Source organism: Sus scrofa, chromosome 7 (assembly GCF_000003025.6).
Source record: "Sus scrofa isolate TJ Tabasco breed Duroc chromosome 7, Sscrofa11.1, whole genome shotgun sequence".
In the NCBI taxonomy this organism is placed as follows: Eukaryota; Metazoa; Chordata; class Mammalia; order Artiodactyla; family Suidae; genus Sus; species Sus scrofa.
The window spans coordinates 59,662,423-59,681,232 of NC_010449.5; the positions used below are offsets into that span (position 1 = coordinate 59,662,423).

General features: G+C 57.2%; 1 protein-coding gene across 1 annotated transcript; it reads left to right on the forward strand.

The window, feature by feature from the left end:
* C7H15orf59 (chromosome 7 C15orf59 homolog) lies at positions 1,456–18,425 on the forward strand. Its single transcript, XM_001928612.5, has 3 exons — positions 1,456–2,517; positions 2,967–3,667; positions 13,893–18,425. Exons 2-3 carry the CDS (start codon positions 3,512–3,514, stop codon positions 14,622–14,624), a joined length of 888 nt encoding a protein of 295 aa, XP_001928647.1. The 5' UTR covers positions 1,456–2,517; positions 2,967–3,511; the 3' UTR covers positions 14,625–18,425.

The following is an 18,810-nucleotide window of genomic DNA, read 5'->3' on the forward strand; positions in this document are numbered from 1 at the left end:
GACCTGTTCTTCTAACTCAGTGTGTGGCACAACTATCTACCTAGTCTCCCAAGCTATATGCAGAGACATCCCGGACATCCACTCCCTCTCCAAGTCCAACAAGTCTCCAAGTCTCCCATGTTCTCCTAAATGATCTCCTAAATGATCTCCTCTTCTCCATCCCTACTGCCACGCATGCCCCTCCTCTCTCAGCTTCTTGTAACAGCTTCCTAGCTGGTCTCCTCCCAGTGCCCTAGCCCCCAGATCACCATCCACAATGCCCCAGAGGGGTCTCCTGAGAGCAGAGCGAGACCAGGGTCCTCCCCAATACCATAGCTTCCCTCTTCCTCAGAATAAAACCCAAGCTTCTGACCATGGCCTCTGGGTCTCTCAGGGTCTGGACATCTTCTAACCCACTTTCCACAGAGCTGTCAAAATGGTATTTTTAAAAGGCCACAGTTGGTTCAAACCCCCCTCTCCCCTCACCTCTGCTCTGAGCCTCAATTCTCACTCTCTCCCAGCCTGGAATGTTCACCCCCACCTCCCCCACACTGACAGTCACCTGAGTAACTCCTACTTTTCCTTTGAGACTCAGCTCAGGGGTTGCCTCAAGGAGAGGCTGCCAGCCCCTGGCCTGGGTTGCTCCCATTTGCCCCCGCCCCCTCCGGCCCCGAACTTGCCTTGGTCCTGGATTTACCATCTCTGAGTTCCCTCAGGAGTGTCCCCACACCCTGTGAGCTTCCTGAAATGCTGCTTTTCCTTCCTGTGACCCCAGAGTCTAGCATGAGGTCTGGTACACAGAAGGTGCTGAATAAATGTTAAGTAAGTGGGTGAAATGACCTGTGTGTGTCTAACGCATCCCTGTCATCTGCGGAACCTCCAATTCCCAGCCCGATCCAGCCCAGCGCCTGGCACACAGTAGGTGCTCAGTAAAGGTTGTCTGAATTAATCTGACTTAAGGCAATGTCTGGAAGTGGTGTGAGTTACGGCAGGGGAAGGGGGAAGGTCTGGATACTGGAAATTTAGCCAAAAGGGAGGCCCAGGGCGCACCGCAGTGGAGGCAGGGTGAGTCGGGGGCTTATGGAGAGGTGGGAAAGAGCTGAGTAAGCCCCTATGCTGTTGCCACTCTGCGCCCCGAGGTCAGCAGGGGTGCGCCCGGGCAAACCGGCCCCCAGCCCGGCAAGTGCTGGACGTTTCCACGTCCCCGGGGTGGCGAGACCCCCGGCTGGCGCGCTCAGCGCTCGGCGCTGGGAGGCGTGTGTGTCGCTTTAAAAGCTCCCTCCCGGCGCGCCGGGCCAGCCCCTTCCCTGACAGCGCCGAGGCGAGCTGAGCCGAGCGAGCCGGGCGGCCTTTGAGGGAACCAGCGCCCGCCCGGGCCGCCAGTCCGGCGGGGGGTGGCGGGGGGCGGCGGGGCGGCGGGGCGGCGGGGCGGGGGCGGCCGGGAGCGGGCAGCTCGGCGCTCGGGGAGCCGGCCCAGGGCCGCGGAGCCCGGCGGGGCAGGGCGGGGCTAGGCGGCCGAGAGAGGCCCAGCCCGACCCGGCGCCTGGTGGCCCCACCGGCAAGACCCGGGCGCTGGCCAGGCTGCGAGCCGAAAGCTAGCAGGCGGGAGGAGGCGGAGCGCGGCAGAGGCTGCGAGCCCCGTGTGCCCCGGCCAGCCGGGCCCTTCGCGCGCCCCCTCCTCTCGCCTCTCCTCGCCTCGCCTCCTCCTCCTCTCGCTCTTCTCGCCTCCTCTCCTCTGCCGGGCGCCGCTCCCGTCCGCGCCCGGGCCGCCGAACCCAGCCCGGCCAGGCCCCCTGCCTCTCGCGCTCTCGATCCCACGGGGACCTGGTCCCGGCGGCCAGCACCGCCCCTCCCCCCCCCCAGGACCTGGCGATTCCGGACCTTTCCGATCGTGGACTGAACGGAGGGAGCGTTGTCGCCCCCGGAGGACCGCGGGGCTGGGCTGAGCGGACCCTCGCGGCCGCTCCGGACGCCGCAGGTGCCAGAGCGCGGTCATTCTGGGTCCGGGCTGAGCGCGTCCCGGGCGCCCACGGGTGCCAGCTTACTGCCGGCAGGGCAGGGCAGACCCCGGCGGAACCCGGAGCCAGCTGATCTGGACTGGACAGAGCGAATCCCGGACGGCGCTGAGTCCGGGGAATGCCAGGCGGGCACTGAGGGTATCCCGGCGCCTTCCCATCCTTCTGACTTTGGCTCTCGCGCTGGGACCCGCCCGGCGTCGCTTCAGTGGCCCTGTGCCCGGGTCACCTGTGGCCTCGGAGCCCCGGGCCCGCCAGACCCTCGCTCGTTCCCCACCCGGAACTCGGCGGGGGTTGGGGGAGATTTTTCCTGCCCCCTTCCTTGGAGCGTGGAGGCCCCGCCCCCTCCCACCGCCCAGATGTCTCTGGTGGCGGCTCTGAGGACCTCCCTGAGGCCAGGGGCTGAAGGGTCCAGAGAGAGAAGCCCGCCCTAGGAAGCCTTGGGGGCCCCCCAACCTCGCCTTGGGACTTGGCCCCCCCACACACACACTGCTCGGAAGGAAGGCCGGTGCCCCTACCCTCGGTGAGTCCAGGAGCGGAGTGGGGGTTCTGACGGAAGGTAGGGCTGGGGAAGGGAAGGTCCAGATGGGAATGAGGACACCCCCGGGGGCACTAGGAGGGAGGACAAATGACTGGAGAGGCCCTCCCTCCTATGAACCAGCGGGGCCGGGCCTGGCTTTGGGGTGGCAGGGAGGGCGAGGGGGATGGCATTGAGTGTAGCCAGGGCAGGGTGCCCCATCACAGGCTGAGGACTTCTGCTATTAAAGCAAGGGCTCCCTCTTTTCCCTATAGAGGAGGGGCTGTGCTACAGAACACCTGCCTCCATCACCCCTCCCTACAAAGAAAAAAAAACAAAAAACAAATTCCCAGCGAGGAAGGGTGCAACCTGGGGTGAGGAGGGAAGCAGCGGCATTGCCTGCCCGCTGATGCTGCAGCCTCGGAGGGCTGACGCCAGCCTCGCTCTCTCTGCAGGGGGCTGCCCTCCTCCACTCCAGCTCCCTTCCCAGAGCCACCCACATCTGGACCCCCTTCACATCTGGAAGACCCCAGCTACCATCCCTCTGAAGGTGTCAGTTGCATCTCAAGACCTCTGCCTTTGCAGTTGCCTAGGAGTTGTGAAGGGATAACTGCTGCCTTCCCCCCATCCCAAGGGCATCTCTTACCCTTAGTCCCTGCAGAGTCATCCCCCTGCCTCTCTGTCCAGCTTAGCATACCCACAGGCACTTCAAGTCCTGGAGGCCACTCCTGAGACCCAAGGCTCCTCCCCCTGCCCTCCTGTGTCCTCACCTTGACCCCCTCTATCAGATTCTGTCTCCCTCTGGGTCTCATTCCCCACCCAGAGGTAGAGGAGGCGGGGTGGCAGGGGGCAGGGGCTGGGTGAGGGCCACCCAGGGCCAGGGTGGGCTGGGGGGCCGTTAAGATGTGGAGCTCTGCCCGGCTGAGGGGGGCTCCGTGGAGGCAGCAGCGTGTGCCCGGCTGGGGGGAGTATGGGCAGGCCTGCGGCCACCTGGTAAAGGATGAACATTCGGGGCACCCCGGACCTCGGGCAGCCCAGTGACGACCCCAGCAGTGGTGGCGAGCGGGAACGGATTCGACAGCGCATGAAGATGGTCATCGGGCAGCTCGAGGGCATACTGCGGGAGCTCAAGGAGGTGGCCAAGGAACTAAGGGAGGTGAGTGAGGGGCCCGGCGGACCCTAGACCAGCTCTCCTGAGCCTGGCATAAAAACCTACTCACACATATGTGTTTAAGTGTGTGTGTGCCTGCAAAGCTGTGCACCTGTGCTACTCTGCTGGTACTTCCTTCTCCTTGTTCTCCTTTCCCCAAATTGGCTTTGCTGGAGATCTCTGTGCCCCAGGGCTAGGGGGTCCTCGGCGATCCAGAAACCACTTGGGTGGCATGTTGTGTGCCCGTGGCTCAGAAGTGCCAAGGTGGCAGCTGAGGACTGAATCCCACCAAAGCCTCTTAGTGGAAGGCATTCTTCTGACCTTTGACCCCACCATCTGCCTCCTAGACTCTGATTGGCTTACAAGGGGCCCTGGGAGAGTGTGGTTGGCTCTTACCAGGGCAGTCCCCATGCTCAAGGCCCAGCTCAGAGCATTCCCCAGAGATCACACACTTAGAACCCTGATCCTGGAAAAATTAAAGCCAGCTATGCCTTTTCTGCCTTGAGGTAGGAGTGGGTCTAGGGAGCTGCTGGTGGGCATCAGAGTTCCTGTGTGCATTGGCAGGGGCAGGAATCACCTCTGAAGGGATGCACCCCCATCCTACAGTTCTGAATGTTGTATGCCAAGGCTGAAACGTCATCGAGAGATCTTGAGATGTGTGTCTCTTTCTAAGCAGAGCCTGGTTTAATTACTGCTTCCCACATTGCCAGGGTAATGAGGTACACATGTCCTCAGCCCTGCCCCCTGGGCTATGTTCGAGCCCAAAATGCATGACCAGCGTTCTGAGCCGCTGGCCTGAATTTGCCCGCTGGGTGCCATTATGCCAGCCAGGTGGGCTTTAGGCAAATGTCAACTCCTTGTAACCAGGGTGCCCCCGCAGAGATGGCAGGGAGAGTGATTGAACTGGAGTTATGGGCTTGAGCTCTCCCCAGGCAGCTGTGTGGGGAGGAGGGGGGCTCTAAGAGGGTCACGGAGAGGGGGTGATGGTAGACCAACTCCTGACTGGCAAAGTGGCAATCCAGCCTGGCCTGAGAGCCAAGGAACAGGGAGTGTTTGGAGGGAGTCGCGTTCAGAGTAGAGGGGCTTGTGGAGATGCTGGGACAGGAGCAGAGATTGGGAAGGGCAGCCCCTCTGCCCAAAGTCAGCCTCATGGAGTGTACTAGAAAGTCCTTTCTCAGGAACTGGGAATGGCTAGCACTGCGGGTAGAAAGAAGTGGTGGTGTGTCTTCCTATGGGCTAGGCTGGCTGTGGTCTGGGCTGAACATCCTTAGGGAATCTGATTTGGACATCAAAGACCAAATGCCCCGAGCAGCCCCTCCTCCGCAACCTCATTGATCCAAAGGACTACATCTCCCTTTGACCAGTTCCATTGGAGCCATGGAAACTGTCCAGAGTGTCAGTCTTGGGCAGAGGCACAGGCGCTTTGCCCCAGAAAGGGCCAGAATTGACTCTGAGCCTGAGAGGCAGGTTTGGTAAGCCCAGAGCCTACCCGCAACTGAGCATCTTCCAGCAAATGCCTTTCATCTGCCCTCCCCCCAGCCCCCCACCCCGCGTAGCCATCCAGAACTCGAAGGCATGTCACATGTCATCTAGACCAGCCGTGTCTGTTTGCTGTTGAAGAAACTGAGGCCCAGAGAGGGCTAAGGGCTTGTCCAAGGTCACGCAGTGGCAGAACTAAGCCTAGAACTCAGGTTCCTGATGCCGATTCTGGGGCTTCAGCAAGTGGGCTAGTGGGTGACCTCTTTGTATTCTAGAGCTGATGCCTCATGATCATATTGTGATACTCTAAGGGGTACGCTTTAGGGGTGAAGCAGGGAGCTCAGAAGCGCTCAGATTCATTTGCAGACCTTTTAGATGTGCCTTCCCAGTGCTTTCACCCACACCCAAGTCTCCAACAGCAGAGCTTCAGATTCCCAGGCTTTGCAGCCTAGAGGCCTGAGCCAGGACAAAGAGAGATGAATCCCCTCCCCCGACACCCTGTAGGCCATGTGCCTCCACCCAAGACTTTGGCAGGTTGCTATGGCAACCAGAGTCTACCCGTATGCCACCACCTGCCTGCTGCCAATGGCACCCAGCTGGGAGGGGGGAAAGGCCTCAGAGCTCCCCCAGCCCCCAGTCAGGGTCTGGACATGGAGTGTTGGGCAGAATGATTTGGGGGAAGACAGAGGAGGCTCGGGGAGGCCCAGGCAAAGGAGGAGATGGAACTTGACCAGAATGGGGTTACCGAGCCGGGGGTGCCAAGCCCTAGTTTGGAGTAAAGGGTTTCCATCCCCATGGTACCTGTGATCTTAGCTCTTGGTCCACCAAGGGGGACAGTAAAGTTGGATCCGTCAGGCTCTCCTTCTCCATAGCTTGGTGTGCCATTCTCCCTTGAGGGTGTGGGTAGGTCCCAGGTCAAGAGGGTGGCAGGCACTTTTCCCCTCATCACACCCCACTCCCTGCTCATCTCAGGGGGACAGAGCACTTAAATGTGAAGATGAGATTCACATGCAAGGCTGCTGGGGAGTAGCCCAGGATGCTTGGTGAAGGAGCAGGGCCAGCAGAGAGAAGGGTTCAGCTCTGGCCCCCCCTACAGTCTTCTCTGTCTGCTGCTCCCTTTCCCCCTACACCCCAGACACCGCAGATCATGGCAGACCCTCTGCTCCCTCCGGAGCACCCCCTGAAGTTCATAGAAAGGTGAGAGTCTCTAAAGCACTGCCTCCCCTGCGCCTCAGTCCACTCATCTCTGAAATGGGGATGATGATCCTTCACACCTCAGTCTGATCCGAGGATTTATCAGGGTTTGGCATGTGGTGAGGGGGCCGACACCTACTCACACCCCTAGAGGATTTGGGGTTCCTGCTCTCGCACCTCCCCAACCTTCCCAAACCCCTGCTGTGGCTCGGTCATTGGCCTCCCTGGCAGTAGGGAGCAAGTGCTGTCCCATGGATGAGGAATGTCAAAATGCTTTGGAAGCTAAAATTGTGCTGCAGAGGGATGTGACGGTCAGTCGTGTATTAGCCTTCATCTGTCCTAGGAACTCCAATACTCCAGGATGCCAGACCAATCCCAGCAGGCTCTCTGAGGTCCTCAGTAGTTGGTGGATCTTAATTTAGAGACAGCACAGCCTAGGGGCTAGGAGCATGGGCTCTGCAGCCAGAGGTCTTGGCTTCAAATCCAAGCTCTGCCCCTACCTAGCTGTGTGAACTTGGGAAGTTACTCCACTTTTTCGGTGCTTCTGATCTCCCATCTGTAAATGAGAGTAGCGAATTTTACGCTCCCCCACCGCACCCCCCAGCCCCAGGGTGGTTGTGGGAATTAAGTGTGATACGGTATATAAAGTACTTAGCACAGTGGTGGGCACAAGACTCCCTCTGCGGGTATTGCTAATGAAATCTGACACTGGCCTGCTCCTCACTCTGTGTATGGCTTTAAGCTTTTGGAGTCGCATCAGCTGCTTAACCATGATCAGAGAGGTCAAATCCAGGGCCCTGGCCTCCTGGCTGGCACCCTTTAGTATCTACTGCAGTCGGCAGGCAGTCCCATTCTCTTGGCTGGGAAAAGGGGTAGAGAGTGGCAGTGGTGACAGTAGGAAGGGGGTTTCCAGTAAGATGGTTTTTGAACAGAGAACCACAGGAAGTAAGGAGGTTATCTAGGGGGTAAGCCTTCCAGGCAGTGGGAACAGCCTGTGCAAAGATCCTGGGAGGGGATTCCCATCGTGGCTCAGTGGTTAACGAATCCGACTGGCATCCAAGAGGATGCGGGTTTGATCCCTGATCTCGCTCAGTGGGCTAAGGATCTGGCATTGCAGTGAGCTGTGGTGTAGGTTGCAGACTCGGCTTGGATCCTGCGTTGCTGTGGCTGTGGTGTAGGCCGGCGGCTACAGCTCTGATTCCACCCCTAGCCTGGGAACCTCCATATGCCATCAGTGCGGCCCTAAAAAGACAAAAAAAAAAAAAAATTCTGGGGAAGAAATGTGCTCCTTGCACTCAGGATCAGCAAGGAAGCCAGTGCAGCTGGAGTGGAGTAAACTGGGAGAAAAGCAGGAAGGAAAGTCAAAGAGGGAACAGGGAATCAGATTGCAGAGAGCCTTCAAGGCCAGGTATGGAATTTGGATTTTGTCCTCAGTGAGAGTCCCACGCGCTCTCCAGGAATCTCCTGGTTGTGTTTCTGGGTGGGAATCTGCCTCTCCTCTGCTCTCCCCGTTCCCTCCCAAACAGGAGCCCCAAGGCCAAGGATAAGGGCTTTGCCTTTGGCCTCCCAGGTGTTGAGCTTACCTTGAGCAGGCACATGGCCTCCTCCTCCTTGGTTTCCCCCCTTGCCAAGATGTCACTCGGCATAGGGGCTTGAAAATGTTTCTTGTGTTGATTGCCAGTTTGTACCTATCATCACTGACTCCTGGGAGGACACAACTTAAGGACATAGTTGCCCTCCTTGGCTCGAACCCCTCAGAGGGATGGAGGGATGGGTACAAACCTTCCATGGCCAGAGGTGGGGATGGAGGATCTCCCTGACCCAATTTTCACAGGGAGCAGGCCTGGTGGTAATTGTGTGGTCCCCTCGGCAAGGAGCTGCATATTCGGTGGTAAGGAAAGCCAAGGGCCATGCGGGCATGAGATAAATGTGGCCCAGCCAGGAAGCAGCTGGAGCAGAGAGGCTGGGGACCACGGAGCTGTGCCAAAGTGGGTCAGCTCCATCACCCGCAGCTCAGCAAGAATTGTGCGGATTTTTTCTTATTATTTTTTTTTCTCGCCTTCCTTGCCTCCTTTTTCCCTTTGCGTTCTCCTCCTCTGGACAGATTCACGAAGCTCCTCAGCCAATTAGGCCAAATTGCAGGATGAGAATCGCGAATCACGGTCAACTGGCTCCCCACCCCACCCGTTCCCCAATTCCACAGGCCCCCCAGGAAGACAATAAATAACATAATCAAGAATTAAACAATAATCAGTGGTCATAAATAATGCAGAATTCCCAGTTATGTAACCAGCTGCCCTGGGAGCCGTGAGGGAGGGAAGGAGGTAGCAGCTTGTCAAGGGAATTGAGGGGGAGGTGAAGGGGTGAAGAGGTGAAGGGAGAGGGGGAGACAGAGGGGAAGGGGGAGGGGTAGACAGGTTCTGGGACTCCTGGGTCCTCAGTCCTAGGGCCTTAGGGAACACAGATGTGCTTTCCTTGGAGAGGAGTCTCACCCAGGACTAGAGGGTGGGCGATGGCAGGCAATATTGGGGTGTCCTGGGATCACGGCATTCTGTCTTGAAAAAGAAGCCCCATGGTGGTTTTATGAAGCCCTCTGTCTCAACGCGTCCACTCATTTGAAAGCTGTATTTGTGGGAGTTCCCGTCGTGGCGCAGTGGTTAATGAATCCGACTAGGAACCATGAGGTTGCGGGTTCGGTCCCTGCCCTTGCTCAGTGGGTTAACGATCTGGCGTTGCCATGAGCTGTGGTGTAGGTTGCAGACGCGGCTCGGATCCTGAGTTGCTGTGGCTCTGGCGTAGGCCGGTGGCTACAGCTCCGATTGGACCCCTAGCCTGGGAACCTCCATATGCCGCGGGAGCGGCCCAAGAAATAGCAAAAAGACAAAAAAAAAAGAAAGCTGTATTTGTAAAGAGTGGGCCAATCCCTGGGCCAGCCTGGGGATGCAGTGGTGGGCAAGACAGACCCAGCCCTGTCCCTCCTGGGGCTTCCTGTCTAGTGGGGAGGCAGACATCATCCACGTCATAATATTTGCACGCGGAATGGTAGCAGTGGTAAATATTGGAAAGTAGGGAGCGGTGTGGGCAGAGGGCTTTGAGAGCCTTTCACGGGGAGCCTGTCTGCACCTGGGGGTCGGGGAAGACTTCCTTATGGAAGCGAGGTAGAGTGAGTAGGAAAGGGGCTGGAGTAGGGGGGCGCATAGGACTGATGAGAAAGCAGGCCTGGCAGGGTGGAGGCCGCCTGCTGGGGAGAACAGGACCTGCGACCAGGTTTGGAGTGGGGCTGTGTTTTGGTGAGGCTTAGGAGTTTGGGGAGCAGGGACATGCTGGAAGCAGAGGGGTGACAAGGTCATGCTGGCTGGTTAGGAAGTTCTCTGGACTCCCCTTTCAGCAGGAGCTGGACAGGAAGCTGCTGTCCGTGAGGAGCCTGGATGGTGCAGTGCGAGGGAAGGCAGGCGGAGGATGCCCTTGGGACGGTGCCTGGGACCCTCAGAGGGCTTTGTGGCAGCCCTTAGCCCTGCCCTTCCTCTCTAGTGTTCATTTATGTCCCCTGTAGGGCAGGGGATTCTTCTTAACTCCCAACTTCTGGTCTCAGCTCAGCTCCTTCCAGCCTCTGGGTCCCCGTTTCATATCAGCAAGCACAGAGAAGGGTGGTCTCCATGGCATCCCCAGTGCCCCTGGCTTCAAGGTTCTAAGGTTCTGTGATTTCAGTGGTTCCATTTCTCTCTCCATTCTCTCTCTCCCCCTCTCTTTCCTTCTGTGTATATAATTATTTCCCTGCATTCCAAGACAGTCCCAAATTACATGTAGGCAAAATGATTATTAACTCTCAGAGGGAAATCATAGATTTAAGACAGCCAAAGCAGAGAGGCAGGTAGCCTGGGGCCTGCCCCACACCTGCCCTCCTCACTGGCCCCATGAAACGAGGCCCCAGGCATGGGCAGCAGGGTTTGTGTACTGACCCGGGCCCTGCGTACAGTCTGGGTCCCAGGGCACGTCACTCCCCTTTCTGATTCTCACTCGTATTGTTTATCAAGTGGGTATGACCTGGTCCACCCAGTGGACTGAGCCAGATTTGCCTTTGAACCTCAGCTCTTTGACTTTTAGAATCTCTTCTGTTCTGTCTAGAGACAGCCCTACTTTAGGGAACATAGGTGCCACCCCTGTGCTAGGGTTTGAAAGGTCCATTATGTCCCATTATTTTGCCACAGGCCCTGGAAATGTCCCCATCACAGTGTCATTCCTTTGGTGAAGGACTGACTTCCATCAGCTCTTAGGCCTGGTGCCCGGGGCCTGGCCGTGGGTTAGCACCCATGGGTGCACAGCAGATATTGGTAGTCTGTATTGTTCTATGTGCTTTCTGTGCATCAAATCATTAAAGCCTTACCAGAGCTCTATCAAGTCAGTACTACTAGAATTCTCCTTTGATGAAGAAACTTAGGCCCAGAGAAGTTGAGTAACTTGGCTACAGTCACACAGCCTGTAAGTGGTAGGGCCACAGTTGGACTCCAGGTCTGGCTGCAGAGCCCAGGTTCTTAAGTGCTTGGCTGTGCTGACTCTGCAGTTTAAAGCATCTTCCTCTCTGTTGACTCCCCATCGCTTAGTGAGTAGAGGCGCCTTTACAGGCGAGGAAGCAAGGCCTGGAGAGGGAAATAATATGCCTCTCAATGCCCTTAGCCAGGATGGGGCAGACCTGGGACTTGAGCTCAGACCTCCCTCTCTTCCTTCCTTCCACATGCCCAGGATGGGACCAGAGAGGGGCCTCCTGAGCAGGTGGCCGGCAAGGGCTTCTAGGGTGGGGGAGTATCCAGTCCTGAAGGCTCTAGTGCTCCTGCTCTGTGGACCCTGCATCCACGTCACAGGGGACTAGACGCCCACCTTCAGGGCCTGGCCTGGCTTCAACCAACCCTGAGCTCACCCATTTAACTGTAGATTCCTCCCGCCCTCCTCTCCCCTCAGACAGCCGAAGGCTCTCAGCAGCTTTGCTTGATCTGGGGAGTCTAATTAGGGGGTGCAGCTGTCCCAGAGGTTCAGGACCTCTCCCAAGGGTGGCGATGTCCTGGGGTGTTTATTTCTTCACCAGCTTAAATTCCCAGCCCCTTAGGCCAGTGGTTCTCAATGTCTGTCCCTGCAGCAGCAGCAGCACCTGGAAGCTTGTTAGCTGTGCACTTCTCAACCCCTATCAAGACCTACTGAATTCCTGGGGAAATTCTGGGGAGTGGGCTTCTGTGCACCCCAGTTTGAGAGCCCCTACTCTAGGCCAGGCCCCACCAGCATTCTCTTGGAGCTTGGGTTAAGTGAAGGTTTCAGGGGGATGTGAACTTCTTTGAAGTTGGGGAGTCCTTCTGTAGCTGAGGGGGACATAAAGAGGGGGCCAGACTGAGGGTAGAGCCCCATCCCCATTCCCTGTCCAGGCCCAGAAATCATGGCAGCACCTTGGCCGTGTGCAGTGTGGCAGGGCCAGTGGGGACAAGAATCTCGGGTCCGCCGTGACTGGTGCCTTGGGCCACCACCTACAAACACGGATGATGATCTCTTGGGTGGAAAGCCTGACACGTAGTGGGTGCTCAGAGATGGGAGGTGATGCCACTTTTCTGACCAGTGCCCCCATGGAGCCCTTTCACTGCCTTCTCCCTGTTCCCCATGAAGCTCTGGGAAGGTTGGCAGGGCTGAGATTATCCTACCCAATTGGTGGTGAATGAAGTCGAAGCCCAGAGAAGTTTTGTGAGTTACTCAAAGACACACAGAGTATTTGCTGTCTAAGCTGAACCAGGAACCCAGGTGTCTTGACTCCTCCGGCTCTTCCATAGGCCTCAGCCAAGTGGTCTGGGGCTATGGGAAGTGGGGCTCCCTAGGCATTGACACCCCCAAACAGCCTCTCAAGTCACTCCTTTAATCACAGAGCCCTAGAATCTCAGCGATGGAAGGAACCTTGGAGATAAACTAGTCACCCAACTCCCCATTTACAGATTGAGAAACTGAGACCTAGAGAGAGAAAATAACTGACCAGATCACCTGCATCAGAGCCCTCGACTCCTGGCGCAGTAGACGCCCCACACCAGACCCCTCATGACCCATCATTTTGCCCTTGTGTTCCCCTTACGCTGTGGTGCACTCACCTCCCTCACTCCCTGCCCCACACCTAGAACGTCCTTGGACAGCAGGCTTCTTCAGTAAAGGTTTGTTGAATCAGGGACGTCAGTAGTTAATGAGGTAACTGACCACTCCGGCCCCAGGGCAAGAGCATGGAGAGGGCTGGGAGCCTGCGGGCCTGATGACTCACTGCCCGTGTCTCTGGGTCTCTTGGTCCCTCCGATTTGCTTTTGTTGTTGTTTTGCTGGTTTGGACTTTGGCCTGAATCTTCTCTCCTCTGCTTGCTCTCTCTCCACCTGTCTCTGCCTGGGTCTCCCTTTCATCCTCACTGTCTTCAATCGCTGACGACTGTGCTGATGGCAGCCCAGACCAGGGGTCATCCTGAGGCAGGGCTGCTTGCATGGCACAGGGCTTCACCTCCTGTGGGCAGGCGGGTGCAGTGACCTCTGCAGCCACTGAGTGCATTTAACAAGCAGGTCTGCACCTGGGATGGATGGTGTTCTTGTTGCTCACCAAATAATGCTTGCTTTATTCCTTCCCCAGCAAAAGCCAGAATTGATACTCATCCAGGAGCAGGCTGGGGAAAGAGGGTGGGGTGGTGGAGACCTATGGGGGGTAGTCACTGGCCCACTGCAGGAGCTGGTCCAGGATGCTTTAGACAGCCCAGGCAGGGAGTTCCCACTGCGGCACAGTGGGTTAAGGTTCCCACTGCAGTAGCACGGTTCCGTGCGAAGGTGCGATTTCAGTCCCTAGCCCTGCACAGGGGGTTAGAGGATCTGGCATTGGCATAGGTTGCAGCTGCAGCTCGGATTCAATCCCGGAGCAGAGTCTTCTTTGCAGTGACCACATATCATTTCCTCTCCAAGGTGGTGGGCTGCTCATCCGGCCAGAGCGGACTTGCTGGAGTCTCTCGGCCTTTCTTATTTTATGGCCACACCCAAGGCGTATGGAAGTTCCCGGGCCGGGGATTGAATCCAAGCCATAGCTATGACCTACGACACAGTTGTAGCAACACCGGATCCTTTTTTAATCTGCTGCCTGGCCGGGGATCAAACCCACACCTCTAAAGCCACCCAAGCCACTGCAGTTGGATTCCTAACCCACTGCAGTTCAGCCTTTTAAAAATGACCCTCTGGCCATCAAAGGAAGATCAAGCTCTGAGCCCCAGGGCTGCCCCCCAGCACAGCACCTGGCTTTGGGGGAGGGGCATGTGAATGGGTGAGATGCAGGCCCGGAAGGCACCCCCCCTTCCCACGCCCAGGCACTGAGGACTGAAACAATGGGAATGGCCAGAATCAGCTCTGTTCACCCTGGGCCAGTTGGTAAGGGCCAAGAGCCTGTGACCTCACGTCCAGTCATGTCCTGTAGGGTCATCAGCCAAGGGATCTAGCAGGGCGGGACAGGGCACACTCACACCCAGGTGATACATGGCTCCTCTCACTTCTCTCTCCTACTCCCCCCACCCCAGGTGGTGAGCCAGATCGATAAGCTAACCTCCGACTTCGACTTTGAACTAGAGCCGGATGACTGGACCACAGCCACTGTGAGCAGCACCTCCAGCAGCGACAAGGCGGGTGCGGGCGGCCCCTTTGACCTGGGCCACCTGGACTTTATGACAGCCGACATCCTCTCGGACAGCTGGGAGTTCTGCTCCTTCCTGGACGTGTCCACCCCGTCGGACTCCGTGGACGGCCCCGAGTCGGTGCGGCCGGGGACTGGCACTGACTACCGGCTCATGAACGGCGGCATGCCCATCCCCAACGGGCCCCGGGTGGAGACCCCAGACTCCTCCAGCGAGGAGGCCTTCGCCGCCGGCCCAGTGAAGGGCCAGCTGCCCCAGCGGACCCCGGGCACACGGGAGAGGGTGCGGTTCAGCGACAAAGTGCTCTACCATGCTCTGTGCTGCGATGATGAGGAGGGGGACGGCGAGGAGGAGACGGCGGCAGCGGCAGAGGAGGAGGTGGGCCTGTCCCCGGAGCCTCCCCATGCGGAGGCCCACGCGGGCCCCGTCAAGCCCTCCCCGGCGCCCTACAAGCCCAGGCGCTCCCCACTGACGGGCCGCCGCTCGGGCCCCACCACAGCCCCCGAGCAGACCCGAAGGGTCACAAGGAACAGCAGCACCCAGACGGTGTCAGACAAGAGCACTCAGACGGTGCTGCCCTACACAGCCACCAGACAGAAAGCCACCGGGAAGAACTAGGGGCCGGGGTGGGGGCTGGGGGCGGTGGGCACATAGAGCTATAAATATATATATATATATATATGTGTGTGTATATATATATATATTTAAACAAACTCAGTCATAATAAAATTTTAAAATGCTAAGGGTCCGACCCCACAGACACCAGAGCTTTCACGAGCTCGTCTTAGACACAGAGATGCCTCCTCATCTCCTAGGTCCCCAGAGGCGTGGCCAGAACCCCCTCCCTCCCTTCCTATGGCAGGGTCCCTGAACGGAGTGTCCCGAAGTGGGTGAATGATTTTGGGAAATCTAACCTGGGACTCGTCTATCTTGGTGGCGGAGTCTGACTGCCGGCCTGTTCCATAGCCTGGAGGGGACTCAGCAGCAGGAGACAGGCTCTGGAGGAGCAGGGTCCAAGGCCAGGGCTAACTGTTGATGTGATTCAGAGGAGACTGCAAGACCGAGGGTCTGGGTCACCCGTGCTGGGCCCAGGATCACTTGCAGCAGCCCCACCCCACCCAGTGCCTTCTACGCTGAGGCTGACTTTTGCCTCTCCTTCCCAAAGGCAAATTTCCTGGGATATAGGCGGTCCCACCCACTTCCATCTTGGGGTTGCCCAGCACGTAGAGAAGGGGCCAGCTGCTTCCATGGGTGGGCCTTCATGCTGGGAAGCTGGGCTTCCGTGGACCCTGGAGGCCAGGCTGGGCTGGGCAGAGGTTTGTTGGGAAAGCCTGGAACACTCGGAATCCTTTCAGCTCCCATGCTCAGCCTTGACCTCTAGGGATCAAAAACTCAGAGCAGAACCTCCGCCAGCCTCTGCTTGGCCCTGAGGAGACCTGAGGTCCGTATGAGAAAGCAGGCAGCTGCCACCGTGGGGCTGTGAACCAGAGCCACAAACAGGTTCTATAGCAGGCAGTCCCGGAGAGGAATCCAGTGGCCATACTCTGTCCCTGCTTCTCCGCCTTGGGACACCAACAGAGACAAGATGGGAGCCTAGAGGTACCAGGGCATCATGTGGGGCTTGGCCTCTACGCAGGGACCGCATCTGGTATCCTTGCGATAATAATTACAATCACAGCTCGCATTTATTGGGCAGGTCCCTATGCCACTAGAGCACCGAGGTCATTTTAAGTATTAATTCACTTAATCTTCACAACAACCTGACGAAATGGGAACTATCATTATCCCCATTTTTTACCGGAGGAGACTGAGAGCCTCAGTGTGTTAAGTAACTGGCCCAAAGTCACAGAGCCTGTGCCACCCTGCCCACCATGAGCGTGTGGTTTCTGGGCCGTACCTGGCTCTGCTCTCCAGCAGAGCCATGACCTTGAGCCAGTCCATGTGCCTCTCTGAGCCTATCTACCTCACCTATAAAATGGAGCTGAGAGTCGTCCCTGACCTCATCAGGGGCTCTTGGGTCTGGCAAGATGGGGAATATGAAAGCAGTTGGTAAACGCCAAGGCACTGGACAAGTATCATGGTCAGTGCAACCCCAACCTAGATCCAGTGTTTTCCAGGTGGGGAGCCCTGCATGGAGCAGGCAGAGAAGCCACTCCCATCAACTGGGAGCTGTCCCAGGGTCACTGCTTCACCTTGCCCCACAGCAGCTTGAGGTCAGGAGATGGATGCAGCTTGATTCACTGCCCCTCGCTCAGAGCAAGGAGGTAAGGACATGGCTCCTCAGGGGCCTCCCTCCCTGCTGTGCATTTTCATTAAGGCAGATTCACAGCCCACCTGGCAGGAGGGGTCTCTGCTCCTCACATGGGGGCCTGGCAGCACCTACTGCCCCTGGCCTAAGGGGCCAGGGGAACTGCTGTCCAGCCTCAGCAGTGGGGGAACCAGAGGTTGTGTGGGCCAGTCTGGAGTAGATGCTGGGGAGCTCTCCGGATAAGATGGGCCAGGTCTGGGATGCCTGCTCTGCAGAGCTGGGATCTTTTCTCAGGCCTGGGCTGAGGTCAGAGCCCTAAAGATCTAGCTAGGGTGCAGCCTTCAGGGTAGAAATCCAGGAGTGGGGTGGGCTGTGGCTGGCTCTTCTAGGTCCAGGCCTGAGAACCGGGGGTCTGAGCTCCTTTGTCAGTCCCAGGAATCTCTCAGGCAGTGGGACTGATGAGTGATGGGCTTGGAGAATGAATGCCAGGCACCCCCAGGGCCAGCTGGGTTCTGGCCTATCTGACAGTGAGGAGGGGGCAGTCCTGAGTGGCCCCCCCGCAGCCCCAGGTAGGAGCACACCTAGCTCTGAAGCAGGACTTCCATTTCTACCTCCAGCACTTGTTTGTGCTCTCCTATGGCAAGATTGGTTTTAGACTTACAGTCTCTCATCTTTACAATAGTCAGGGGAAAGAAACCTACAGAGTAATACCCATTTCCCCCAGGAAGAAACTGAGGCCCCGAGCCCGGGACATCTGAGAGGGAGCCCCGGGTAAGGCCTTGTCCCTTCCTGGGAGCCTCCTCCCCACCCCGACACTGGCTCTCTATGTGATGGCCTGTGGTCACGACTAATGTCCATTAGTTAGCCAGACCTGTTCCCTGGACCACCAGCTGGCTACTTGCCCCCAATGGGGCAGAGATGCAAGGGGGTCCTGGAAGATGGCGAAGTGGGTATGTATTCTGGAAGGCCCCTCAAATTACCTGACTTCATAACTGGGCCACACCCAGTCTGGGCCTCACTGACAGTAGGGTGGAATCTCCACAACATCCTTATGACTTCAAAGGCAGAACGTAGCCCCCTAGGGAGAGAAGGGTGACAGAGCTGTTGAGCCACAGAATACATGGTTACTGAGTAGTGAGCTCCCTGTCCTTGAGCAGACGCCGCCATCCCTGAGACCTACTCCTCGACCTCCTTGCTCCTCCAGGTACGATCCCTCCCTGCTCATCCCCACCTCCCAACCTTTGCCAGTTTCTAGGTTCCTTACCCAGAATGTCCTCTCAGATCTCCCTGTTTCCAAGAGATCTTATTTCACGGACCACCTACTGTGTGCTCAGACTTGTGCTGACCAGAGCTGTGCAGGTGGTGGAAGAAGACAGGCGCTCGTAACACAGGGCAGAATCATAATCATATCTCGCTTTCACTGAGTACCTTACTATGCACTGGATGTTACTCTAAGCATGTGCCTTAGCTCACTTGTTTCTCGCGGCGAATATGAGCTAAGCACTTTCACTTACGCCTGCTTTCCAGATGAGGGACCTGAGGCTCTGAGAGGTTAAAAAATTTGCCTAGGGGCAAAGGATGGGTTGTGGCACCAGGATTCAACCCCAATGTCAATGACTTGGCACTCACACATCTGCTACAGTCAAAACCTGTGGTGTAGGAGTTCCCGTCGTGGCTCAGTGGTTAACGAATCTGACTAGGAACCATGAGGTTTCGGGTTGGATCCCTGGCCTCAATTGGTGGGTTAAGGATCTGGCGTTGCCATGAGCTGTGGTGTTGGCCCCAGATGTGACTCTGATCCTGCATTGCTGTGGCTGTGGTGTAGGCCAATGGCTACAGCTCCGATTAGACCCCTAGCCTGGTAACCTTCATATGCCACGAGAGTGGCCCTAGAAAAAGAAAGAAAGAAAAAAAAAAAAAGAAAAAAACCCAAAACCTGTGGTGTAAGCAGCGCTCTGGTTTCAGGCAATGAGGGAGGGGGCTGGGGCTGTGAGAGCCAGGTGGGCCTGTGGGTCAGTGGGGGTGTTGGGAGCAGGAAACCTGTGAATGTCATTCAGTCTTGGGAGAGCTTGGCTACTGTTAACCTGAATGTCACAGCCCTTGACACAGAGCCTGGCACCAAATGGATTATTGGTTCAATAAATGTTTGTTGAATGAATGAATGAGCCCTACTGGCCGAGGGGATCCATTGTGCATTCATTCAATCAGCTTTTATTGCAGACCTCCTACGTGCCAGGTCTCATGTTGCTTGTGCACACACATACACACAGCTCCCTGTGTAGATCTGTTCTGGTGTGGCTGGGAGCTGGACAAAGTCAAAATGGAGCTGGTGAGGGGGGTAATTCTCAGTGCTGAGGAGCCCCCAGGCATTGGGTCCAGCCTGTGATCCCTGGGAAAGGAGCCTGGAGCATGAGGCAGGAGACCAGCTTAGTGAGGAGACCCTCAGGGACACATCTTTGTGGGGGCAGGGGTTCTCAGCCTGATGCCATTTTAATGCACATTGCAGTGTCCCCAACGTCTGAGGATGAGGAGGTCACTGTCTCTATTTTACAGGCA

Coding starts and splice junctions, on each gene's coding strand:
- C7H15orf59 (XM_001928612.5), top strand. CDS start 3,512: ATGAACATTCGGGGCACCCCGGACCTCGGGCAGCCCAGTGACGACCCC. Junction 3,668..13,892: donor TGGCCAAGGAACTAAGGGAG/GTGAGTGAGGGG, acceptor CCCCCACCCCAG/GTGGTGAGCCAGATCGATAA.